This window comes from Aquarana catesbeiana, linkage group LG09 (genome assembly GCF_042186555.1).
Source record: "Aquarana catesbeiana isolate 2022-GZ linkage group LG09, ASM4218655v1, whole genome shotgun sequence".
NCBI classification, from domain to species: domain Eukaryota; kingdom Metazoa; phylum Chordata; class Amphibia; order Anura; family Ranidae; genus Aquarana; species Aquarana catesbeiana.
The window spans coordinates 308,593,567-308,620,736 of record NC_133332.1 but is presented as its reverse complement, the minus strand read 5'-3'; the positions used below and the strand labels follow the sequence as shown (position 1 = coordinate 308,620,736).

Genomic DNA, 27,170 nt, shown 5'->3' with positions numbered 1-27,170 from the left:
ATCACCCCCACCCAAGGTGAGTAAGGGAATCGGCGTGGAAAGGTGACCTAGAAGACAAGAGGATAGAGTCCCCTTCCCCCTAATGGCAATTACCATGCAGCATGAGTAAGGAAACCAGCATGTAGTGATGACCTGAAAGGAAAAAGGACAGATCAGCCCTCCCCCCCAGGCCATCACCATCTAGGGTCAATGCTTGGGCCAGAATTGAAAGATGACCTAGAAAGGAAAATAATAGATTCCCCTTCCCCCCCATGGCATCACCACCCAAGGTAAATAAAAGAACCAGCATGGAGAGGTGACCTAGAAAAGAAGAGGATAGAGGTGCCCCTCTCCCCATGGCCATCACCACGCAGCATGAATGAGGAAACCGGCATGAAGAGGTGACCTAGAAGGGAAAATATTAGATTTCCCTTCACCCTCATGTGACTATTACCACCCGGGAAGAATAAAGGAACTAGCATGGAGAGATGACCTAGATAGAAAAAAGGATGGATCCCCTCTCTCCCAATGGCCATCACCACCCAGAGTGAATAAGGAAACCAGCACAGAGAGGTGACCTTGAAGGGAAAAATAGAGGGAGTCAGAGTTCTCCCATGCCAAAACTCCCTTTTAACTCTACAAGGGACAGAAAACACCAAGGAGTCTTTTGAATATTCTAAAAATAAATTTGATTTCTCACCGTTTCCTTTCCCTGCAGGTGGGGGGGTCGTCTCTCACTTGAGTGTGCCATCAAAGGACATAATGGAAAAATGTTTAGCATATGTGAATAATACAGTAAGAATAAAATGTCACTTCTACGTGTTGGCATGGATTTTCTCCAAGCACCATTGTCTTATAACCCAATCCAAAAACATTCAGGTAAGGTAACTGGTTTCCACTCAAACTAACCCTACTGTGTGTGTACGTGTTGGACAGTAGAAGGGAGTGTAAGCTCCTTTGAGGCAGGGATCAATGCAAATGATGTTCTGCAGAAACATTGATAGCAATATAAGTAATAAAGTCGGTTTTCCTTGTGTGCCAATATTTGGGAGGCGTGAAGGAAGGAGTATTATATTCAAGGTTACCCTCGGCGTGATATATCAAAGCACAAAAACACACTCTCGGTTCTCAGGTTCACGTCCTTGTTTAATCTATAAAATACGTTTTCAGGCAATGACAAAAGCCTTGTCATTGACTCTTCAATAACAATTCATTATTTAATTAGAACGATTCCCTCCATTACGATGGCAGAGCGACGTCACAGCAAAGTGTTCCGCAATATTGTCTCTTTTTTTTTTTCTCTTAAATAGACTTCTCAAGGTTCTTCCCCAAAAAATGTTCTTGAGAACAGACATACAGAGGAATAGAAGAGAACGGCAGGGTGAAAAGGAATGGACTTGATTCAAATCCTCTTTTGCACATAATTGGTCTGCTGTTTTTTTTTTTTCCAGAGGACAGGTATATGGTAGCCTTTAAATTTCACTCTGTTTCGGCAGAATAAAAGTCAAAAGCGGTAAAAACATGTGTACACGAGCACTGTTCTATATATAATTACATATATACATGCACACATGGGTGGAGCAGCTCAGAGGTTCACACTTAATACTTCCATGGTCTTCATTGATGTAAATCGTGGGCATCTTTGAAGGTTCTCCATTCATCAGGACATGGTATAGCTAGTAGTAGTTAGTCAACATATTTAAAGTAACATGGTATAGGCAGTCCAGTGTAATGAGGAACGGAAAGAGCTTTTCAATTGGGGAGATAAAACAACAGCTCAAACAATGCATAGGCCAACATAGGAGGTAGAACTCTAAGCCAGGACTCTTTCAACACCTTAAAGCGTATCTATACCCAAGGGCAGTGGTCTCCAAACTGTGGCCCTTTGCATGCCTTTATCCAGCCCTTGGGGCACTATTCCTAACACTGACACCAACAGTGGGGAATAATTCCCTCAACTGACAACAACGTGGCACTATTACTCTCACTAATATCAATGATAGGACACTATTCCATCCACTGACATCAATGATGGGGCACCATTCCTCACAATGACACTAATGATGGAGGTACTATTCCTCCCACTGACGCTAAAGATGGGGAACTATTCCTCCCACTGACACCAAAGATGGGACACTATTCCTCTCAATGACACCAATGATGGGGCAATATTCGTCCCACTGACCCCAAAGATGGGACACTATTCCATCTGCGAACACCAACAGTGGGGAATAAGTCCCTCAACTGACATCAACAATGTGGCACTATTACTCCCACTAATATCAATGATGGAACACTATTCCTCCCACTGATATAATTGATGGGGCACTATTCCTCCCACTGACACCAAAGATGGGGCACTATTCCTCCCACTGACACCAATGATGGAGCACTATTCCATCCACTGGCACTAACAGTGGGGAATAATATCCCAACTGACATCAACAATGTGGCACTATTACTCCCACTAATATCAATTATGGTACACTATTCCTCCCACTGACCCCAAAGATGGGACACTATTCCATCCACGAACACCAACAGTGGGGAATAATTCCCTCAACTAACATCAACACTAAAATCAATGATGGGACACTATTCCATTCACTGGCACCAATGACGGGGCATTGTTCCTCCCAGTAACAATGATGGAGCACTATTCCATCCACTGACATCAATGATGGGATACTATTCCTCCCACTGATACCAATGGTGGGGGACTATTCCTCCCACCGATACCAACGGTGGGGGACTATTCCTCCCACCGATACCAACGGTGGGGGACTATTCCTCCCACTGATAGCAATGATGGGGGACTATTCCTCCCACTGACACCAACAATGGGGCACTATTCCTCCCAGTAATACCAATGATGGGCACTATTCCTCTTACTACTGATCGCAGGTACCATGCCACACCTAAGGCGTTGTTTACCCTCACTGATGCAGGGCCTGGGGCATTTTCTGCCCCCACTGGCCACAATCCGCCCCCCCCTAAAAAGTCTGAAGGCCAGCACACTGGACCTTTGTTTGGAAAGTTTGGAGAACCTTGCCCAAGAACAAAAAAAATGTAAAATATTGCAGGTTGGCAGTCCTTATATGTGATGACTGTGTTCGTTTTTTTTTCCTCTTTACTTTTATCTGGCAGCCCTTCAAAAAGCACACTTCCGTCCCCTGGGTGGCTACGCTCACTCACTCCATTGTATCATTGGAGGGAGTCATGGTCGTCACCCTAAGAGGTGACAAGAAAATAGATGTATGCCCCTCGTAGTTAGTTCTGGAGGGAGCTCAGACCAGTGCATATTGAAGAGTTTGCCCTACCCCAGCAGTGGGTTTGGGTGCTACTGGTAAGTTTCCAGTACAGCAATTCAAGAAAAGAAAACCTGAGGCACTCATGGCATGCCCTGGGTTTTCTTTCCTTAGATTGCTAGTTGTCACCCTAGGTGGCCCCTGATGAGGGCTACAAAAACATCTTCTCTATCTTCTGTACAATGGAAGGGAGGAAGGTAGGAAATTTAATCATTTTTGAAGGAAGATAACATTGTATGAGATTTCAGTTCATCTCACAGGAAGTGACAAGGTCACAGCATTTCTGGCAGGATCAGCAGGTATTTTCTGTACTTGATGGAAATGTTCCAAACATGAAGAATGAAAACGAATGCAATCACCACACGCAAGGACTGGTAGTGTCAATATATAACATTTTTGTTCTGGGTTAAGATATCCTGTAAAAAAAAAAAAAAAAAAGTTAAAATTAGTTCAAGGCAGTAAAGTACACCTATTGGACAGATAGGACAACTGGTTTGCAAGAGGCCAAATACATCAAACTGGAACAGGCATCCCTAAACAGGGGTGGTAGCCTTCGACAACGGGTGTCAACAACATATAATGCATTTCAAATATAATGGATATCTTTAATAACAATTTAAGCCCCAGCCATGTCATTTAAAAATAATTTATCCTAGACTTCATGGGCACAATGGGTAATAGACTAAGGCAGTGGTCTCCAAACTGAGGCCTGCGAGCCAGATGTGGCCCTTTGCATGCCTTTATCCAGCCCTTGAGGCACCATGCCATCCACTGACACCAATGATGGGGTACCATGCCTCCTACAGACACCAATAAGGGAGCACTATTTCCCCAAAAAACACCAATGATGGAGCACTGTTGTTCTCCTAAATACCAACAATGCAGGACCATTCCTACCACTAAAACTAATAACGGGACACTATTCCTCCCACTGATACCAATGATGGGGCACTATTCCTACCACTGACACCAATGATGGAGCACTATTCCTCCCACTGACACCAATGATGGGACACCATTCCTCCCACTGATACCAATGATGGGGCACTATTCCTACCACTGACACCAATGATGGGACACCATTCCTCCCACTGATACCAATGATGGGACACCATTCCTCCCACTGATACCAATGATGGGCAACTATTCCTCCTACTAAAAACAATGATGGGACACTACCCCCCCCCCCCAAACACACACACAGATACCAATTATGGGGCACTATTCCACCCCTAAATACCAAACACTGAGGCGCTATTCCTCCCACTGATATCACAATCTGGGCACTATTCCTTCCACTAAAACCAATGATGGGGCACTATTCCTCCCACTAGAACCAGCAATGGGGCACTATTCCTTCCACTGAAACCAATGATGGGGTACTATTCCTCCTACTAAAACCAATGAAGGGGCACTATTCCTCCCACTAAAACCAATGAAGGGGCACTATTCCTCCCACTAAAACCAATGATGGGGCACTATTCCTCCCACTAAAACCAATGATGGGGCGTTATTTATTGGGGCTTTTTTCTAAATCACACTGGCCACAGTCTGCCTCCTCCTAAAACCTATAGGACTGGCCATTTGTTTGGAAAGTTTGGAGACCCCTGGACAAAGAGAACAGGATAGGGTGAATTCACAAATTTCCACTCCTTCCATCATGTTTTGGACAATCAGCATCATGACACACTCCATGGTGATTGGATAAATGTTACCCATGCGGTTAAAAATTTAAGGACTGAAGATGAGAGGTGAAACGTCCTCAATATTACAGAACAAGTTCAGTTGAATATGACCAACTCCTGCTAGCCAGGATTGTGTGTATCTAATCCCTCCAGGCCTTTATCCACCCAAGATAATGTATGTGTATAATAAATATATATGTAAATATATATATTTATTTCTACAAAATGTATATACACAACTGTATACACTTGCATTTCCAAAGCTAAAAACACACAAAATAAAGGTTACATGGTTAAAATTAAAATAGAAACCAAAAATTATTAACATTTTAAATAAAAGATGAACCCAATTTTAATTAAAGTGACCCTAAAACAGTGGCTTTTTCTTATATAGTACTTGTATTACCTATATATATTGCAACATGTCCACCACAGGTGTACCTACTCTCCGGTGAGAATTCCCTTGGAGAACTGTCAAGATAGGTAAAACATCCACCAAAATGGACATAGCCATGGAACTAGAAACACTCATCGTCCTGTTTCCTTCCCTTTAGAATATCCTAAGGCCGAAGAAAGTGGCACTTTTGGAGGTGTGGAAGAAACCAAGATGCTGGTAGAATAGGAAAGGACTCTTCAATACTGTGCTTTTTTGTGCTCGTGTGAGTGGTAACTACAGAAGTCAGATCTTAGATAGTAGACAAAAAACGAGAAACAAAGAATGTCATGAAGGCCCCTTGAGCCTTAGTGAAAAAGAAGTCTTGATTAATAAAAGCTTGGCACCTTAAAGGGATGTGCCTAGGACTCAAGTTTATATCTGGTGCAGGCCAGATGGGCTATTTTGATAATTAATTTTGGGGTTGGGTATGGACTCTATTTAGTATTCTTCTGAAGTTAATCACTGGCCTTAAAGGTTTGCCATCTATTTGAAGAGTTACCCGCCCGTCAGCCATTCATCAGATGATGGTTATCACAGCTTTATTGGTGGTTTGACGTTGCCATGGGTTTCTCTACTCAACAGCAATGTGACCTTGCAAAAATGCCTGTGCTTACCATGAGGGCCAGATAGGCATCATACTACTCCATATCTCCATATAAAGAAAACCATGACAATGTCAAACCACCATGGGTTTCTCTACTGATTTAAGTCCTCAAAAAGGATATGGAGTAGTCTGATGATCTGGTTTTCTTGGTAAGGACAGGCATTTCGGCTAGGTTGTGTTGCTGTTGTGGTGTGTTCACAGTATAAATATGACTGTTGAAAATTATGTGCACCGTTTCAAAAAAGCTTTGGCCTTTCCCTTACAAACCTAAGGAGCATCCAAACCCAAAAACAAACTAGTGATCTATTGCAGCCTACCTGTTTTTAGATGTGCTGGCTGCATTGGTTCTAGCTTTTTCTGTTTTTATCTTACCTGGTGTTCCTCCCAGTAACACACCACCTGTCCCTGGGTGGCTATGCTCACTCACTCTACTGTATCTATGGAGGGAGGCATGGTTGTCACCTTGGGCTTCTTTCTTGAATTGGACTACAAACATATCTTCTTCTCTTCATCTCCACCACATGAGGAGTGGGGGAATAGGTAGTTGACAGAAGAAAGTTTAAAACAGCCTCTCAACCCTGTCTACTCCCACTAATGCTGGGGGATTTTCTACTCTCACTGGCAAAAGACCTCCTAAGGTCAATAATCAGGTCCTTTGTTTATAAAGTGTGGAGACCCCTGCCTTAGAGGAACCCCTGAATCCATCTTAGGTCTCTGGGAACCCCTGCTCAAACCAATTCTGTCGGGCGAGTGGGAAAAATGCCCTAAACATTGATGATCAATAAGGAGAATGCAACTCTTACAGTGGTGGTCAGAAGGCCCCACTTACAGACATCTAAAGACATCATTGGTGTACTGCTGCTGGCTTTGCCAAGTGGTGGTGGCCCCAGAACTATATAAACACCATCAAATGGGAGTTTAGCCCCAGTTTAGGGAACCTCTAGCAACTTCTGGAGGAACCCAAGGGTTCGGTGGAACTCTAGTTGAAAATGGCTGGTTTAGAAGGAAGATAAGAAGGTTTGTGCTTTCATTTCTGCTCACAGAAGTTGACAAGAACACTGCAGTTCTGGCATGATCAACAGATGTTTTCTTTAGTTGCTGAAAACGTCCTTAGCTTGAAAAAACCGAATGCAGCCACCACAACTAAGGATTGGTTAGCTGCACTATATTACATTTTTGATCTTGGGTTTGGATGTCATGTTTGAGCAGGGAGATCTATTACAGTTTGCTTTGATGGCTTCTTAGCAGTCAAGATAAATATAGCAGAATAAAGTTATTTGAAAACACTACTAAAAACCAGGGAGGTGTTGGAAACACAAAACGAGAGAGAACGGGATAAAAAAATGAAACTGGACAAATGGTGAAAGGATAATAAAGTGAGAAGGTATCACATCCGTCAGTCAAATAAAAAGAATCAAGTGTAAAGTCTCCTTCAATATGTCCATGTTGCCACGCGTCTAGGAAACTTTGTCACATCATGATGTGCCTTCTGCGGTGCAGTGCCAGGTGATCTGAACGGGAGAATGTTCGGTCACAGTCCGAGCACATAAAGGGCTTGATACCAGTGTGTTTCCGAAAATGGCGGGTGAGCTCGTCGGATCTGGCGAATTTCCATGTGCAGCCTTCCCATGTGCATTTATAGGGTTTTTCCCCTGCAACAATAAAAAAGGATCATTAAATGTCCTAAGACCTTTTTTCCCAGCATTAAATAGATCCCATGGCTTGTCCATTTGGAGCAAAGTGACAAGTTTTTTTTTTAAATCCATGCTCTGACCCAGATATACAGTGCTCACCTACACAGCGCTCCCCTGCTGCTCCTGCTTCCACAAAATACCATGTGCTTCCAGGTATGGAGGAGCATGTCACCTTCTCTTAATGAACAGTCACATAATGGATGGGGTGGTGTCATGCACCCTGTAAGCTCTCACATCAGCCAACACTGGGTATTTTGCAGTGTATGTGATGGGCAAAGGAATGGCAGGGGAGAGCTGTAAAGGCAAGTATAACTTGGTGCTTGGGTGGGATTTTAGGAGACCCCATTACTGTACCCTAAATGGGAAAGGTGACGGGGTTTCTTTAATAAAATGTGAAAATTACTTTGGATCCCTCATTGTAGCACTGTGGAAAGTGCAACCCATTCCCATAAGAACCCATTCCTTTTTGTGTGTTTTGGTGCATTATTTGGGGAGCAGGAATTTTTTATATTAACAAAAACACTAGACAAAAATATTGGGTCATTACATGTAGTTCTGCTATCAACACCTGCCGGCACTTGTGTTCCTCCTTTCCCTCTGCACCTTCTGTTGCACCTTCAGTGGGGCTTGGGATGGAGATACAAGAGAGGCTAACCGTGTCATTCCAGTCTTCGACCAGGTACGTGACACGTGGGGACATAACCTTGCATAAAAACAGGATCCTTTGCAATCCTTACGTGATGCCAACCATGCCTGATGACTACAGATAGCACTGGACATCGGGAGCCACACCTGTATTTATTATACTGTTGCTAGTCAATCTAATATGCACTATTAACCCTCCTTTAGCACTGTGAAATGAGATACCTGTGTGTATCCTCCGGTGGGCCTTTAAATGAGAACTCTTAGTATATACTTTATTGCACCCTTCAAAGTCACATTGGTGAACTCTCCTTTTCCGAAGATCTGGTGAAGCTGTCCCACTGTGCTGCATCAGTGACCTGGAGGGAAATAGGATGTGATATTCAAAGAGATGATGTTAGATTGCCAATGAAATAAATGTATATAGGAATTATGCCTTATATTTGTCAAAAATTATGATACAGTGTGTATGAGCATTCTTCTACGCAGCTTGTTGAAGAGTGAAGGCCCATATCTCATGTAGGCTGGTACCTGGTGAGGTAAGCACCAGGCAAGTTTGTGTATACTCTAAAAATTTGATTTTATTGGGTGTAATGTTAAGTAAATCCAATGCGTTTTGGGGCTCATAACACATTGGCTTTAATTGAACATTACCCCAGTTTAATTTTTGGACTATACACAAACTGGGCTTTCCTCACCCCACACCAGTCTACGTGAGATATGAGCCTTCCTACAGCCATCGCTCTTTGGAGAGCTGCCTTGAAGAACGCATATGCTTCAATATCCAGGGTTCCAGCCCTTTGAAAAAACTATTTTAAAAGTAGCCTGGCGCCCCACACCTCTTATTAATCATACATTCTAAAATATCAGTCTAGAATTTACATTTATTGGGAGCAACATTCAATACATCTAAAGTGTTTTCTGGGGCTTCTAGGCAGCTCTTCGAACAGTGGTGCCATAGGAAGGCCAATATCTCACCTAGACTGCCGAGTGGTGAGGAAAAGATCTGACAAGTTTTTGTAAAGTCCAAATATTAGATTTTATTGGGTGTAATGTTCAATAAATCCAACGTTTCAGGGCTCAAAGAGGTCTACTTTCAAGAGTTCCTAACGCATTGGCTTTGATTGAACGTCAGCCCTATTTCATTTTTGGACTATACACAAATGGGAGAAACGTTCAATAAACCAAGCACATTTAGAGGGCTCAGTGAGGTCTTCCTTCACTAGTCCCTAACATGCTGGGTTTAATTGAAACTTACATCCAATAAAATCTAGTTTCTGGACTATACACAAAGATTTGTGGTGCTTTTTTTTTTTAACCATACACTAGTCTATGTGAGATATGGGCCTTCCTATGTCCATCACCCTTTGGAGAGCTATCTACAAGAATGCATATCCTTCAGTATCCAAAGCTCCAGCCCTTACTGAAACAACTAAAACAGCGGTCTGGCTCCCCACACCTCTTCCTAATCATACATTATGATATCTCAGAACACAGAAGAAGCTGATGTACACCATCTACCAGGTCAGAAGGTGTGTATTTTTAAGGATAGGATAGAGGAACAGGTAGGAGCATATTTTTTTTTTAGGGGTATAATTGTATGTATCCTTTAAATTTTACAATAAAAAAAATAGTAAAATTTACGTAGAAATCTAACATAATTTGGAAGTGATAAAACTCACTAGTGTGCCAAAGAAACCGCCAAGTATGCTGAAAATATTGAACATATTGGTCCTGATACATTTTTGTAAAAGGGTTCTTTTTCCACTGACCATTAATAGAAGAGGGCTCTCCATTCACTGACCACGAATAGAAGATGGTCCTCCATTCACTGACTACTAATAGAAGAGGGTCCTCTATTCACTGACTACCAGAAGAGGGTCCACCATTCACTAACTACCAATAGAAGAGGGTCCTCCATTCACTGACTACCAATAGAAGAGGGTCCTCCATTCACCGACTACCAATAGAAGAGAGTCCTCCATTCAATGACTACCAATAGAAGAGGGTCCTCCATTCACCAACTACCAATAGAAGAGAGTCCTCTATTCACCGACTACCAATATTAGAGGGTCCTCCATTCACTGACCACCAATATAAAAGGGTCTCTTTCCCAATGACCAGCAATGTAAAAGTCCTTCCCCTATTGACCACCAATGTAAGAGAGTCCTCCGTTCACTGACCATCAATGTAAGACAGTTCTCCGTTCACTGACCATCAGTGTAAGAGGGTCCTTTCTTCACTGACCATCAATGTAAGAGGGTCCGCATTTCACTGGCCACCAATGTAAGAGGGTCCGCATTTCACTGGCCACCAATGTAAGAGGGTCCTCCCTTAACTGACCACCAATGTAAAAGGGTCCGCATTTCACTGACCACCAATGTAAGAGGGCACTCATTTCACTGGCCACCAATGTAGGAGGGTCCCCACTTCACTGGTCACCAATATAAAAGGGTTCATTTCCCACTAACCACCAATGCAAAAAGGACCTTCTCCCTCCGACCAACAATGTTCTCTCTTCTCTGACTACCAATATACGTTCATCTTTCCTCCACTGACCACCAACGTAATGTTGTCCTTTCTCCAAAGTCCAGCAATGTAAGAGTGTCCTTCATTCACTGACTACCAATATAAGAGGGTCCTCCATTAACTTAATACCAATATAAGAGGGTCCTCCATTAACTGACCACCTATAGAAGTGGGTCCTCCCTTCACTGACTACCAATATAAGAAGGTCCTCCATTCACTGACTACCAATATAAGAGGGTCCTCTATCCATTGACCACCAATAGAAGAGGGTCCTCCATTCACTGCTCACCAATAGCAGAGGGTCCTCCATTCACTGACTACCAATATAAGGGGGTCCTCCATTCACTGACTATCAATTTAAGAAAGTCCTCCCTTCACCAACTTAAAAGGGTCCTTTCACAATGACCACCAATGCAAGATTGTCATATTCTCACTGACCACTAATGTAAGAGGGTCCCTTTACCACTCATCACCAATGTAAGGGGGTTCTTCCTTCACTTAACACCAATATTAGGACCCTCTTCCCACTTATACAACAATATAAGATGGTTGTTTTCCAACTGACCACCAACGTAAGAGGATTCTTCTCCCACTGACCACAAATGTAACTGGGCACCTTTTCATTGACCACCAAAGGGTTCCTCCATGTCAAAAAGGTTCAGAAATGCAGCACTTGAGCCTTAGTCTGAGTCTATCCTCTTACCCATTTGTCGAGTCCTGAAAGGAGGAGGAGGTCTCCTCTATACAATCATCGGTGTCGCTGATCTCCTCAACCGGGCACATGTCTGGCTCTATTTTAACTGGAAAGGAAGAGCGTAGCTTTATTAATGGACAGTAGGCAGGTTATAAGTCACAATAATTGTGTGATCCTCAAAAGCAGTCTGGAAAAAAAAAAAAAAAAAAGATTCAAAAGTCCTAGTCTCATCTGCTGAACGGTCAGACGACCAACAGGAAGCATTGACTGCAGTGGATTGGATGAAAGCACAGCTGACCACACTCTGCGGCACTGGAAGCTGGTGGTCGCCCTATTAAAGGGAAGTCTCCCAGAGAGACGAAACTGGCAGGATCAACACGTGTTTATTAAACATTTGATTAAAAAAAAAACACCTTTTTATAGAGATAATACTAATAAATTATTATAATCAAAAGTTTTAAGAATATCTTAAAATAAAATAAAATCTGAGTAGGGTATTTATTAAATAATAGTTAAACTCAAATTATTTTTTATTAGTTTGGGTTTAGATATTCTTTAATACATACCCCTACCAATATTTTTATATATTTAAAAAAAATATTCTTAAAACTTTTATTATTGTTGTGGTTGTGATTATAATTATCATTTAAAAAAAACTAATATAACAATAATAATGATAATTTAAGAATATTTTTATAAAGAAAAAAATTTAAGAAAGAAATCTGAGCAAATTATTAATTGAAAAACATCTAAACCCAAAATGATAATAAAATAAAATTTAAGATTTTTTTTTTATTATTATCACTTTGGGTTTAGATGTTTTTCAATAAACATTCTGCTCAGATTTTTCTTAATATTTTTTCACATTATTAAAAAAAAAAAAATCGCAACAGTAATAAAAAACTGTTAAGAATATTTTTTTCTTTTATTACTGTTGTGATTGGGATTATAATGTGTGTATATATATATATATATATATATATATATATATATATATATATATATATATATATATATATATATATATATATATATATATATATATTTTTTTTTCACAATCACAACAGTATTAAAACTATTAAGAATATTTTTTTTCTTTTATTACTGTTGTGATTGGGATTATAATTATAATTTTTATTATTAATTATTAATAATAATAATAATAATAATAATAATAATAATAATAATAATAATAATAATAATAATAATAATATGAAAAAAATTAAGAAATCTGAGCAAAATTATCCAAAATTATTATTAATTCATTCCATAACTTTGAATTTACGAATTTACGTTTTTTTTTTTCGAATTTACAAATCTTTTCGAATTTACGACTTGTGATCATAACGAATGACCCGAAAAACGAAAAAAAAAAAAAAAAATTAAAAAATTAAAACAAATTTTTCAGCAGTGCACAAGTCTAATCTCTGATTGGGGAAGGGTTAAAGCAGATTTCCAGTTTCAGTGGAAAAAAAAAAAATGTTTTTCAAAACACCCTATTCAGATGAGAATTAAAGTCTGCTCTGTGCATCATATACAACACAGCCATCGCTGTAGAGACTGTGTATAGGGGAAGTGACTGCAAAGAGGATGCAGGAGATCTGCAGCACTGAGATGCAACAAGGTCCTTCAGGGTTCATGTCTACTTTTAAAAACACCGGAGAGAGGAAATAGTCCCAGCAGAGTTTTATCATACCTGAATTCTGTGATAAGCTTACATGACCGCGGTAACAATGAGACTTGTCCCCCTTGGATTCCGAATCTTCTACCTCCGTATCCAGGGACTGTACCATTATAGTAGGACTATATCCTAAAAAAAAATTTAAAAAAAAAGAAGTTAGAAAATCAGCTTAAAGCCAAACAATGAGGTCACTGTACTCCAATTCACCACATCCCACATCCCAGTCCTCCACACTCACCACATCACATCCAATAGAGCACCTTTGGGATGTGGTGGAACGGAAGGTTCCCATCATGGATGTGCAGCCAACAAATCTGCAGCAACTGCGAAATGCTATCATGTAACTATGGAGCAAAATCTGAGGAACGTTTCCAACACCTTGTTGTATCTATTCCACAGAGAATTAATGCAAAAGTGGGTCCAACCCGGTACTATCAAGGTGTACCTCATACAGTGTGTAGTGACAACTCTAAAGCACTTCATCACAACATTTTTTCCCTTGAGGAAGTCACCTGGGTTTTTGACAAAACGCGTTGGGGCAGAGTTTGTGATGTCATCACACCAACCCGTGCATTAATATTGTGTAGTCCTTTAAATCCAGTCCATTAGACAATTCATTTATCCTCCACTTGTTTGTGTTTATACCGTGATCACTGCTTGTGCTTGTCAGAAACCATGAATCTGTCAGGGCTGGGTTCAGACCTTTCTTCTCTGAGCTGGCCGCTCAGCTGTTGGCTAATTGCCAGCTCCTATCTCTCTCCACAGTTACCCAGCTGTTGTTGATTCTGCTCGTCAGTCCTGCCTACTTAAAGTCGTCCAGCTCACTTGATCTCGGCCTTCGCCTTTGTCAACATCACAGAGACTCCCATCTCTCCACAGCGACTCAGCTGTTGATGATATCCTGCTCGTCAGTCCTGCCTACTTAAGCTGTCCAGCCCAGATGATCTCTGCCTTCACCTTGGTCAACATAACAGAGATTATTTCCTGCGTTCCTGTTGAAGACTTGCTCGGCTGACGTTCCTTCTGGCTCCTGATCCTGCTTGCTGTACTACTACGTGTATCTCTGGCTCCCTGACATTTGCTTGGCTGACTACCCGATCCGGTTACTGAACTCTGGCTTGTTAATTACTCTGTTTACCTTATTATTAAACAAGTGTGATTTAACTATACTTCTGTCTCAGTCTGATTCATGATCCCTGATAGAATCAGACTAAGACATAAGTACAGTTAAATCACACTTGTTTAATAAAAATTAAAAAAAAGGTAAACGTAGTCAAAACATAGCCAGAGTTCAGGAACCCGGAACGCATAGTCAGACAAGCCAAAACGTCAGGGAGCCAGAGATGAGCATAGTAGAACAGCAAGCAGGATCTGGAGCCAGAAGAAATGTCAGCCAAGCAAGTCTTTAACAAGAACGCAGGAGATAGTCTCTGTGATGTTGACCAAGGTGAAGGCAGAGATCATCTGGGCTGGACGGCTTAAGTAGGCAGGACTGACGAGCAGGATATCATCAACAGGTGAGTCGCTGTGGAGAGATAGGAGCTGGCAATTAGCCGACAGCTGAGCGGCCAGCACAGAGAGGGAAGGGCTGAGCCCAGCCCTGACAGTGCTCCACCACCTGTCACACAATCTGCTCATCTAAAAAAAAAAAAAAAAAAAAAAAAAAAACGACCCCATCCATACATGTCTCCATGCTTTATTTTGTTGAGAAATCACTCTGAAAAATACCCCTCTAGAATATCTAACTGCGGCCATCTTGAGTGAGGGCAGATGATTCATGCAGCATTTGCTTCCTGAAATCCATCTACCCTTAGCTAAAGGCGGGTGTGCTTAGCTGAGAAAGCCCCTCCTCCCATGAAGACTCATGGGATGTATGATATCATTTTGGCCTAGGCCATAAACCAGGAAGAAGCTGAAGTGTAAAAAAAAAAATGCCGGGCACTTTCACCCCTGTTGCACTTTGAATGACAGTTGCGCGGTCATGCGACACTGTACCCAGAGTAAATTTTTATCATTTTGTTCACACAAATAGAGCTTTCTTTTGGTGGTATTTAATCACCACTAGGGTTTTTTTTTTAATTTTTTGCTAAATAAACGAAAAAAAACCTGAAAATATTTTTAAAGAAAAACAGTTTTTCTTTGTTCCTGTTATAAAATTTTGAAAATAAATAATCTTTCTTCATAAATTTGGGTCAAAATGTATTCTGCTACATTTCTTTGGTAAAAAGAATAACCCTAATCAGTGATTATTATTTAGTCTGTAGGAAAGTTATAGAGTTCACACACTGGGATATATATCTGGAAAAAAAAAAAAAAAAAAATCGATCAATCCTGATGTACTGACGATTTCTTGAGGCCCAGAAATACCAGGACAGTACAAATACCCCCCCAAACGACCCCTTTTTGGAAAGTAGACAGTCCAAGGTATTTAGTAAGAGACATGGCGAGTTTTTTGACGTTGTCATTTTATGTCACAATTTTTTGGAAAATGGAGAAATTAAAAAAAAAAAACAAACATTTTTTTTCAACAAAGTTTCTCTCTCTTTCTTTCTTTTTTTTTTTTTTTTTTTTTTTACATACCATCACCAGTGCAGTACAACGTCATCATTTAACTTGTGTGGCAGCCATCAGGGACACTGACTGGTGACAATATGTAAAAAAAAAAAAAAAAAAAAAAAAAAAAAGTAATTTATTTTCAATTAAAAAAAAAAAAAATCATTTTTTTATTAGTGTTACCATAGTAACACTGTACTACTCTGCGAAAGTGATCAGGATTTATTTTCAAGATTGCTGAAGTGAATTTCACCACTGGTTTTGTAAATGAGATGGATTCATTCAACGTTTACTATCATGGTTAACAGTGATTGGCCACAGCTAATAACATGGTACAGATGGGCTGCGATTGGCCTCATCTGTACCATGTGATCACCGTGACCAATCACAGAGATCAACACAATAGTGGGCAACAAATGGCATGAATCAAAGCCAATGTGTACAATTGGCATGTGATCTGCTGTGATTGGTCACAGCAATTACATGATACCGGCAGCGGGCTGGTACACTGATCAGTCATCTGGTGGACACAGCGGGCGACAGATCTCTCCACAGGGCGGCCCATGGGGCGCTTTAAGAGCCTTTACAGGTCACCAGTTTAGAGTTAACCGTAAATAATGGCCCTGGAATTATTGCAGGTTCCCCCAACACGTGTGTATGTTCATGTGTGCGTAGGGGTGGGGGGCTCTCAATTTTTTTTGGGGGGGGGGGTTTATGTACTTGGATGTCTTTTTAATCTCTTTAAACATTTTTTTTTAACTCGGCTTTATTGCTATTACATAAGTGGCTGACTCACTATGTTATGGCACTTTGTTGTGACAGGTTCTCTTTACTGGTCTATTAGATCACTGATGTCTCCCCTTACTGGTCTATTAGATCCCTGATGTCCCCCCCTTACTGGTCTATTAGATCCCTGATGTCTCCCCTTACTGGTCTATTAGATCCCTGATGTCCCCCCTTACTGGTCTATTAGATCCCTGATGTCTCCCCTTACTGGTCTATTAGATCCCTGATGTCCCCCCTTACTGGTCTATTAGATCCCTGATGTCTCCCCTTACTGGTCTATTAGATCCCTGATGTCCCCCCTTACTGGTCTATTAGATCCCTGATGTCCCCCCTTACTGGTCTATTAGATCCCTGATGTCTCCCCTGTACTCCATTAGCAAGGGAGGCCAATATAGGACATCAGAAACCAGAAGTGATAAAATTCCCCTGGTTATGCCAGGATGGGGTTTATAGCATAGTGTAGTTGGCCTTCCAAATATCACCAGTGGGGGGGGCACAGGCAATAAATTGGTGACCTCACTTCAAACCTTTCTGCTTTTTATCCAAAATGAAAAAATATTCTTTAAGCTGAATTTAGTGACAGGTACCAAAATCCTGCACAATGTGAGCTTTGTATGGCAGAGGTTCACTGAAAGTCATTTTTGGTATGCTGGCTCCCCCTATAGGATAACTGTATATATTGGAATATACTATAGCATTTTTGTTTTTTTTTGTTTATTTTTAGATAATATACATGGGGGCAATTTTTTTTAACAATATAATGTGAAGCAATTTGTTTAATATACATGGGAACATTTTTTTTTTCATATAATATACATGGGAGCATTTTTTAAATAATATACATGGGAGCATTTTTTTTATATTATACATGACAGCATTTTTTTTATAATATACATAGGAGCAATTTAACAATATATGTGGAAGTATTTTTTTTTAATAATATACATAAGATTTATTTTTTATTTTTTTTTTAAATATACATGAAAGCATTTTTTTTTAAACCAAATACATGGGAGTATTTTTTTTTTTTTAACAATAGACGGGGAAGCTACTTTTTTTAATAATATACATGGGAGCATTTTCTTTAACAATATACCGAGAAGCAACTTTTTTTTATTATATACATGGGAGCAATTTTTTTAACAACATACTAGGATGGATTTTTTTAATAATATACATCTCCCATGTATATAATTTTAAAAAAATGCTTCCCAGTATATTGTTAAAGAAATTGCTCCCCTGTATATAATAAAAAAAATATTTTTTTAAATAATACACATGGGAACATTTTTTTTAATAATATACATGGGAGCAATTTTTTAAAAATAATCTACATGGTCAACTTTCTTGGTATGGGGGGACTCAAATGTGGCCCCCGACATCACATAAAATTAAGTGGATATTCAGTCTCAGAGACAGCTGACACACAACAGGATCTAGTCAAAAACTATGAGTATGATAAAAAGACTGTGGACATGATACAGGAGATGGTCAGAGACTGTAGACATGATACTAGAGATAGCCAGAGACTGTGGACATGATACAGGAGATGGTCAGAGACTGTGGACATGATACAGGAGATGGTCAGAGACTGTGGACACGATACAGGGGATAGTCAGAGACTGTGGACATGATACTAGAGATAGCCAGAGACTGTGGACATGATACAAGAGATGGTCAGAGACTGCAGACATGATACAGGAGATGGTCAGAGACTGTGGACATAATACAAGAGATGGTCAGAGACTGTGGACATGATACAGAAGATGGCTAGAGACTACAGACATGATACTAAAGATGGCCAGAGACTGTGGACAAGATACAGGGGATAGTCAGAGACTGTGGACATGATACAGAAGATGGTTAGAGACTGTGGACATGATACAGAAGATGGCTAGAGACTACAGACATGATACTAGAGATGGCCAGAGACTGTGGACGAGATACAGGGGATAGTCAGAGACTGTGGACATGATACAGAAGATGGTTAGAGACTGTGGAAATGATACAAGAGATGGTCATAGACTGTGGACATGATACAGGAGATGGTCATAGACTGTGGACATGATACAAGAGATGGTCAGAGACTGCGGACATGATACAAGAGATGGTCAGAGACTGCAGACATGATACAAGAGATGGTCAGAGACTGCGGACATGATACAAGAGATGGTCAGAGACTGTGGACATGATACAGAAGATGGTCAGAGACTGCAGACATGATACAGGAGATGGTCAGAGACTGCAGACATGATAAAGGAGATGGTCAGAGACTGTGGACATGATACAACAAGAGCAAGTTTGGACTTCCAGTGAAAGGTTAGGCTGGATTAGTTGAAGGATCCATGTATTTGTTTTCCTTGCTGTCTGCGGCATTCTTAGAATTTTTCACCAACACCAATGTTTATAGACGTCAATACATATCCTGCTTCTTCCTCTTTCATCCTTGCCCTTCCCAGTGCCAGTCTGTGTTGTATTTCTTGACTGATGGATCCTTTTGTTATTATTCATTGATGCAAGAAGGATCAGAAATAATGACTTTTTTTTAACCCTTTGCTATTTTAAGGGGTTTTGAAAGCCAGGACTTCCTGATCATGTGATCACTGTGATTGGCTGTCACATGATCATGAGACCCACCAGCATTAAACCCAATGGCCTTGCTGCCTCATATATATGTTATGCCATCATAAAGTGGGAAATCCTTGTTTTCGCAAGAGAAAAGGTCGGCACTTGGAATGGCATCCAACAATGGTTATCCTTTATTGCAAAAACATGTATAATAGCTGTAAAACAGCCAACGCGTTTCAGTCGTAAGGCTTTAGTCAAGGATACTTGTTTTCACCTTTAATCACTTTTGTTACAGCACAGTGCTGCACATTATGTTTGATTTGCATATAAAAAACTAGTCCAAATAAACTATATTGTCAAAAGTATTGGGACACCTGCCTTTACACGCACATGATTTTTAATTGCATCCCAGTCTTAGTTCGTAGGGTTCAATATTGAGTTGGCCCACCCTTTGTAGCTATAACAGCTTCAACTCTTCCGGGAAGGCTGTCCACAAGGTTTAGGAGTGTGTCTATGGTACTGTTTGACCATTCTTCCAGAAGCACATTTGTGAGGTCAGGCACTGATGTTGGATGAGAAGGCCTGGCTCGCAGTCTCCGCTCTAATTCATCTCAAAGGTGTTCTATTGGGTTGAGGTCAGGACTCTGTGCAGGCCAGTCAAGTTCCTCCACCCCAAACTCGCTCAATCTTCCTTTGTGCACTGGTGCGCAGTCATGTTGGAACAGGAAGGGGCCATCCCCAAACTGTTCCCACATAGTTGGGAGCATGAAATTGTCCAAAATGTCTTGGTATGCTGATGCCTTAAGAGTTCCCTTTACTGGAACTAAGGGGCCAAGCCCAACCCCTGAAAAACCTCACACCATAACCCCCCCCCCCCCAGCAAATGATGTGGACCAGCGAACAAAGCAAGGTCCATAAAGACATGGATGAGTGAGTTTGGGGTGGAGGAACTTGACTGGCCTTAACAGAGTCCTGACCTCCACCCGACAGAACACCTTTGGGATGAATTTGAGCAGAGACTGGGAGCCAGGCTCTCTTCCACATCAGTGCCTGACCTCACAAATGCGCTTCTGGAAGAATGGTCAAACATTCCCATAGACACACTCCTAAACCTTGTGAACAGCCTTCCCAAAAGAGATGAAGCTTTTATAGCTGCAAAGGGTGGGCCAACTCAATATTGAACCCTACGGACTAAGACTGGGATGCCATTAAAGTTCATGTGCGTGTAAAGGCAGGCGTCCCAATACTTTTGAGAATATAGTGTACATTGTAACAATAAAAAAACCTGCACAGCCTGTATAAGGGGTTAAACACACAGGCACGGGTCCAGCAGCATGCAAGAATCATACTATTTGTGTGTCCGGAGTGGTGTGCAGGCTACCTATGTTAAGCAATGAAGATGTAACAGAAGAGGGAAACCTTGGTATAAGAGATAGGCATCAGGGTAATTATATTACTTTCGGTAAGGTCCAAAAACACTAATACAGGCAGACATGGACCTCCCATAAGAACTGGGCCATGGGCAGCTGCTGAAAATGCCAACATGTGGATCCACGAACTGCCATCAGGCTTGCATCACATATGGTTCCAGCACTGAAACAATTAACTCAAAAACAGATATCTTCCAGCCCTTCATTCTCAGGAAGATACACTGTACGGGTAAAAGTTTGTGGATACCGGACCATCACACCTATAAACTTTTTGGACATTCTATTCCAAAACCATGGGCATTATTATGGAGTCGCTGATGTTGGATGGGAAGACCAGGCACACAGCGGCCATTCCAATGCATCCAAAAGACATTTAGTTGGGTTGAGGTCAGGTACTGATATTGAATGATAAGACCAAGTACACAGTGGGCATTTCTATTCATCCCAAAGGTGTTCAGTTGGTTTTAGATCAGGTACTGATGTTGGATCAGAAGGCCTGCCACACAATGGGAATTCCAATTCACTTCAAAGATGTTCAGTAATGTTGAGGACAGGAACTGATGTTGGATAAAAAGACCTGATTCATTTGGGTTGAGGTCATATACTAATGTAGGACGAGAAGGCCTGCCACACAATGGGCGTTCCAATGCATCCAAAAGACATTCAGTTGGGTTGAGGTCAGGTACTGATATTGAATGAGAAGACCAAGTACACAATGGTCATTCCAATTTATCCTTAAGGTGTTCAGTTGGGTTGAGGTCAGATATTGATCTTGAATTATGCCGCGTACACACGACCGGTTTTGCCGTCGGAACAAACTCCGGTTCCTCCAACGGAACTCCAACGGAATTCCATTCAAGCGGTCTTGCCTACACACGGTCAAACCAAAGTCCGACCATCCAGAACGCGGTGATGTACAGCACCTACGACGGGACTAGAAAAAAGGAAGTTCAATAGCCAGTAGCCAATAGCTTCCGTCTCGTACTTGCTTCAGAGCATGCGTCGTTTTTGGTCCATCGGAACAGCATACAGACGAGCGGTGTTCCCAATAGAAATTGGTTCCATCGGAAATATTTAGAACATGTTCTATTTCTAGGTCCGTTCTAATTTTTGAAAAAAAAAAAAAAGTCCGATGAGGCCTACACACGATCGAAATATACGATGAAAAGCTTCCGTCTGACTTACGCGGCTTAAGACCTGCCACAAAATGGGCATTCCAATTCACTCCAAAGATGTTCAGTAGGGTTGAGATCAGATACTGATTTTGGATGAGAAAACCTGATCCCAAAGATGCTCAGTAGGGTTGAGGCCATGTACTGATGCTGGATGAGAAGACCTATCTTAAAGGTGTTCCGTAGAGTTGAGGTCGGGTTCTGATGTTGGATGAGGAAATCTGATCCCAAAGGTGGTCACTGTCAGTAGGGTCGAGGTCAAGTATTGATGGTAGATGAGATGACCTGACCCCAAAGATGTTCAGTAGGGTTGAGGTCATGCTCTAATGTTGTAAGAAGACCCGATCCCAAAGGGGTTCAGAAGGGTTAGGGTCGGGTACTGATATTGGATAAGAAGACCTGGTCCCAAAGGTGGTTAGTAGGGTTGAGGTCTGGTACAGATGTTGAATGAGAAGACCTGATCCTAAAAGGTATTCAGAAGGGTTGAGGCCAGGTATTGATGTTGGATGAGATGACCTGGACAAAATAGGCATTCCAATTAATCCAAAAGGTGTTCAGTTGGGTTGAGGTCAGATATTGATGTTGAATGAGAAGATCTGCTACACAAAGGGCATTCCAATTCACACCAAGGATGTTCAGTAGGGTGGAGGACTGGTACTGATGTTGGCTGACAAGACCAAAACACACAATGGGCATTCCAATTCACACCAAGGCTGTTCAGTAGGGTGGAGGACTGGTACTGATGTTGGCTGACAAGACCAAAACACACAATGGGCATTCCAATTCACACCAAGGATGTTCAGTAGGGTTGAGGACTGGTACCGATGTTGGATGACAAGACCAGACACACATTGGGCCTTCCAATTCATCCCAACGGTCTTCAGTAGGGTTGAGGTCAGGGCTCTGTACAGGACACTCAAGTTTCTCCGCACCAAACTCATCAAACCATGTGTTTATGGAACTGGCTTTGTACACAGGGGCACAGTCATTCTGGAACAGAAAAGGGCCTTCACCAAACTATTACAACGTTGGAAGTGCACAAAATGTCGTTAGCAGTATTAACAATCCCCTTCACTGGAAACATCTGATCTCAGTCATACGGAGGGGTGTCCTCATACTTTGGGACATATAGTATACAATATCTGTCTGTCTGTGGCCAGCCTATCAGTTTTACCAGTCAGGACTTTTTGTTTATTTAAAAACAATTCCAAAAGCAGACACCAGTGAATGAGGCTGACATCAAATCAAAAAACAAAGACAAAAAGAGGTGGCCACACAAACTGAAAAGCAGCATAAAGTGGAGAAAAACCTCCCTAACGTGCAGCAGAATGGAAATGCAAAAGTGTTGAAAAAGCATCTATATGGGGATGGGACAGGAACGTCCAGTGCTCATAGGAATACAAATAGAAGCAGACCCTTCAACGGGGGAAACCCCGTCTCCAAATTGTACTCCTGCATCGTCACCCTGGCATACAGGCCTTTAGATAGAGGCAACAAGAGGCCACCAGGCATGGTCCACCATTGCCACCATCATAAATCCCCAGGACCGTTTTTAAGGCAGGGACCCAAAGCAGCCACATTACGATTCTTTTTGGAGTGCTCAAAAGGTGTCCCAGGTCTGTTACAATCCTATGGTGTATACTAAAAAAAAAAAATTACTGGGCGCCGCTAAAGTGTTCGGGTTTGGCTTGAATAAAAAGTGGCAACCCTTTATCCAAGTCACTGGCCTAAAAAGATTATGCTGGACAGAAAGGTCCAAGAAAAAGTCCTTATCTGCAGACTTGTTTTGAATCAATGATTTCAAGTGAATACGAGCTTTGCTCAAGCAGGGAACAGGACAACGGCACCATCTTTGTCCAGGCATCATCCAGGGTCCCCATCTACTTCTTAGGGCTTGTTTACACTAGCTTTGGCCTCCGAAGAGCGATTTGGAACGCTCTTCAGAGAGCGTAAGGAGGTGTTGTATCGCCTCCTCTCTGCCTGCCTTACTGCACTAGCACACATTGCACACAGTTGCAGGACGGTTGCAGAGCAACCCAATTCATTTGCATGGGTCGCATTCTGCAGGCGCTGTGCCCGCCGAAAGCAACAGGGGGTAGTATTACTGCTGCCATGCTGTCTTTCATCATGAACATCCCAAACCGCTGTCTCTTCACCTGAACGGGGGGTGTTGGGGGGCAGGAAAATTGCGGTTCAACTGAGAAGTTTTACTGCCCCCCCCAACCACTAGTGGGAATGAGCCCCGTTCCCACCTTCCCATTCCTGTAAACGTGCAAAAACAAAATGCACATTACGCTTGTGGCGCCCCTAAAACTTTTTTGCGGAAGGGAGTTTAACAAGACTTGTGGCCACTCATTAAAATTAGAAGAAAAGATGTTTAACCTTAAACTACGTAGAGGGTTCTTTACTGTAAGAGCGGCAAGGATGTGGAATTCCCTTCCACAGGCGGTGGTCTCAGCGGGGAGCATCGATTGTTTCAAAAAACTATTAGATAAGCACCTGAACGATCGCAACATACAGGGATATACAATGTAATACTGACATATAATCACACACATAGCTTGGACTTGAGTCTTTTTTCAACCTCATCTACTATCTAACTATGTACTGAGGGGTTTGGGGAGACTGAGGAAATGCCCCCTCCTGCCTGCAGCAGACTGATGACATCATCTCAGCCTTGGCAAAGTTTCAATGTTGCAGTCTGAACACTGATGGGGGGGAGGAGACTGGGAAAATGCATCCTGCTACTTGCAGCAGACTAAGGACATCATCTGAGCCTAGGCAAACTTACAATGTCGCAGTCTGAACACTGGAGGAGGGGAGAGAGGAAATGCTCCCTCCTGCCTGCAGCACACTGATGACATGTGAGCTTGGCAAAATTACAGTGTTGCAGTCTGATTACTGGGGGAGGGGAGACGGAGGAAATGCTTCCCTCTGCCTACAGCAGACTGATGACATCATCTGAGCCTAGGCAAAGTTGCAATGTTGCAGTCTGATTACTGGGGGAGGGAAGACTGGGGAAATGCTTCCTCCTGCCTACAGCAGACTGAGGAAATCATCTGAGCCTAGGCAAATTTACAATGTCGCAGTCTGAACACTGGGGGAGGGGAGAGAGGAAATGCTCCCTCCTGCCTGCAGCACACTGATGACATGTGAGTTTGTCAAAATTACAGTGTTGCAGTCTGATTACTGGGGGAGGGGAGACGGAGGAAATGCTTCCCTCTGCCCACAGCAGACTGATGACATTATCTGAGCCTAGGCAAAGTTGCAATGTTGCAGTCTGATTACTGGGAGAGGGAAGACTGGGGAAATGCTTCCTCCTGCCTACAGCAGACTGATGACATCAGTCTGATTACTGGGGACGAGGACACTGAGCAAATGTCCCCTCCTGCATGCAGCAGATTGATTACGTCATCTCAGCCTAGGCAAAGTCACTGGACTAGAGCTCAAGGATGGCTTTTTAATGATGAAAGGTGGAGCATTTCAAGAAAATGATACAGTTGCTGAATACTGTGACATGTCCAGAATGGGAAGTTACTAAAACCATGCTGGATACTATGATTATGTCCTGACTGACGAAACACGTATGGCCTGACTGACGAAACGCGTTTGAAAATTTTACTATGTAGCCAATAAAAATTACCCTAATTTGAATGATATCAAGTTGCCCGCTATCCGCTTATGTATGTTTGTAGCTGCACAAGTGTGGAGACACTGAAGCCTGGACTTCAGTTCTCCCAGCTCTCTTACAGGTCACGGTTGAGTGGTGTGGAGTTACTAAAGATCCACTATAAGCCACAGTCACTCCTAACAAAACACAACACAGTAAAAGTACATTCTCACCTGTAGTTTTCCCATCGGCTCCTAATAGCGGCACGGTGACGTGCGCTGTGACGCCATCTGTAGGTAACGTCGTGTACACCACAGGAAGCGACTGCACCACGACAGGGATGGTCTGCAGGCCGCCCATTTTACTCGGTAAATTGACGGAGGGGATGGTGTGAATGACATGCAGGATCCGCTGTCCACTACTGCCCTGCGTGGTGGCCAAGATGGAACCCGGGGAAAGTACGGCTGGGATGGCCGAACCGAGGCCGGACAGGGAGATCACCGGAGGGGGCGTGCTCACCGACGTCGAGGGAAGGGGGCTCTGGGATTGCCGGATCAAGTTCTTGGGCTTGTGGAGAGATAAGTCGACGGGTTCCGACTGCTGCAAGCTGCTGTCGCTGTCCAGGAGCTGCTCGGGCGGCTCCATCTTGATGTCGGCGAGGAGAGCGGAAGCGGAAGCCTCGGCGCCGATCTTGCAATGCGATGACATTATCGGTGAAGCGATGTAGGCCTGAGGAAAGGAGAGACAGAACAATTAGATTGAGCTGGTAAAGCGTTTATTAACCACTTCAGCCCCAGAAGCTTTTCCCCCTTAATGACCAGGCCGTTTTTTGTGATACGGCACTGCGTCGCTTTAACTAACAATTGCGCAGTCGTTGTCGATGTCCTTTTTTTCCCACAAATAAATGGCCTGGTCATTAAGGGGGGTAAACCTTCCGAAGCGGAAGTAGTGAACCCAAGTACAAGAGGTGAACATATGGCTGCATCTCATAGCATATCATTTCATTTTGTCCCCAGCGGCTGGGGGGGATTCGTACAGCCATCGCAAAAAATCCCCACAATAAGTCTAATATGTCTATTTTCTATGACTGTCGGCTCCATCTAGTGGCTAAAAGTGTGGAGATATTTTGAGAAAATACCATCAGAAAAATACCACATTATGGCCACTAGATGGAGCCGATGCCCCCCCCCCAGCAACTCAAAGCCTATGCAGGGCTTTCCTTCTGTCCCCAAACACATTATCTTTCACATTATTAAAAAAAATTGGGCTAACTTTAGTGTTTTTTTTTTTTAATGAAACAGTTTTTTCCCCCGCAAAAAAATGCGTTTGAAAAATTGCTGCGCAAATACAGTGCGAGATAAAAAGTTGCAACAACCACCATTTTATTCTCTAGGGTTCCTGCTAAAAATAACATATATCATGTTTGGGGGTTCTTAGTAATATTCTAGCCAAAAAAATTGAATTTTACATGTAGGAGAGGAGTGTTAGAATCGAATTGGGAGGCAAGTGGTTGATATATTCATTTTCTGTGATTGTCTGCTTCACCTAGTGGCCATAATGTGGTATAATCTTGAAATATCTCCATCAGAAAAATACCACATTTTGGCCACTAGATGGAACCGAGATCCGATTGAACCCAGCCACTCATAGCCTATGCAGGGTTCTCCTTTTGTCCCTAGTGACCGGGGGGTATTTGCACAACCGCCACGAATAATCCCCGTAATGTGTCTAATATGTCTATTTCCTATGACTTAGGTAGAAAAGAAGGAGCGCCCAGTGTCCAAACAGCAGCAACTATT

The 27,170-nt window shown here is 42.2% G+C and overlaps 1 protein-coding gene across 4 annotated transcripts in view; it reads right to left on the bottom strand.

The window, feature by feature from the left end:
• Positions 1–1,104: 1,104 nt before the first annotated feature.
• LOC141108719 (Krueppel-like factor 8) overlaps positions 1,105–27,170 on the bottom strand; it is a 41,949-nt gene continuing 15,883 nt past the window's right edge. For 3 of the 4 annotated variants that reach the window (XM_073600602.1, XM_073600600.1, XM_073600601.1), the window contains exons 2-6: positions 25,605–26,100; positions 13,268–13,381; positions 11,581–11,677; positions 8,574–8,707; positions 1,105–7,664 (exon numbers count right to left, since the gene is read on the bottom strand). In XM_073600602.1, coding sequence (XP_073456703.1) covers positions 7,483–7,664; positions 8,574–8,707; positions 11,581–11,677; positions 13,268–13,381; positions 25,605–26,079 — 1,002 coding nt within the window. In that variant the 5' untranslated portion in view covers positions 26,080–26,100 and the 3' untranslated portion in view covers positions 1,105–7,482. The remainder of the gene's footprint in view (positions 7,665–8,573; positions 8,708–11,580; positions 11,678–13,267; positions 13,382–25,604; positions 26,101–27,170) is intronic. The other variant, XR_012236109.1, reaches the window with a different exon arrangement.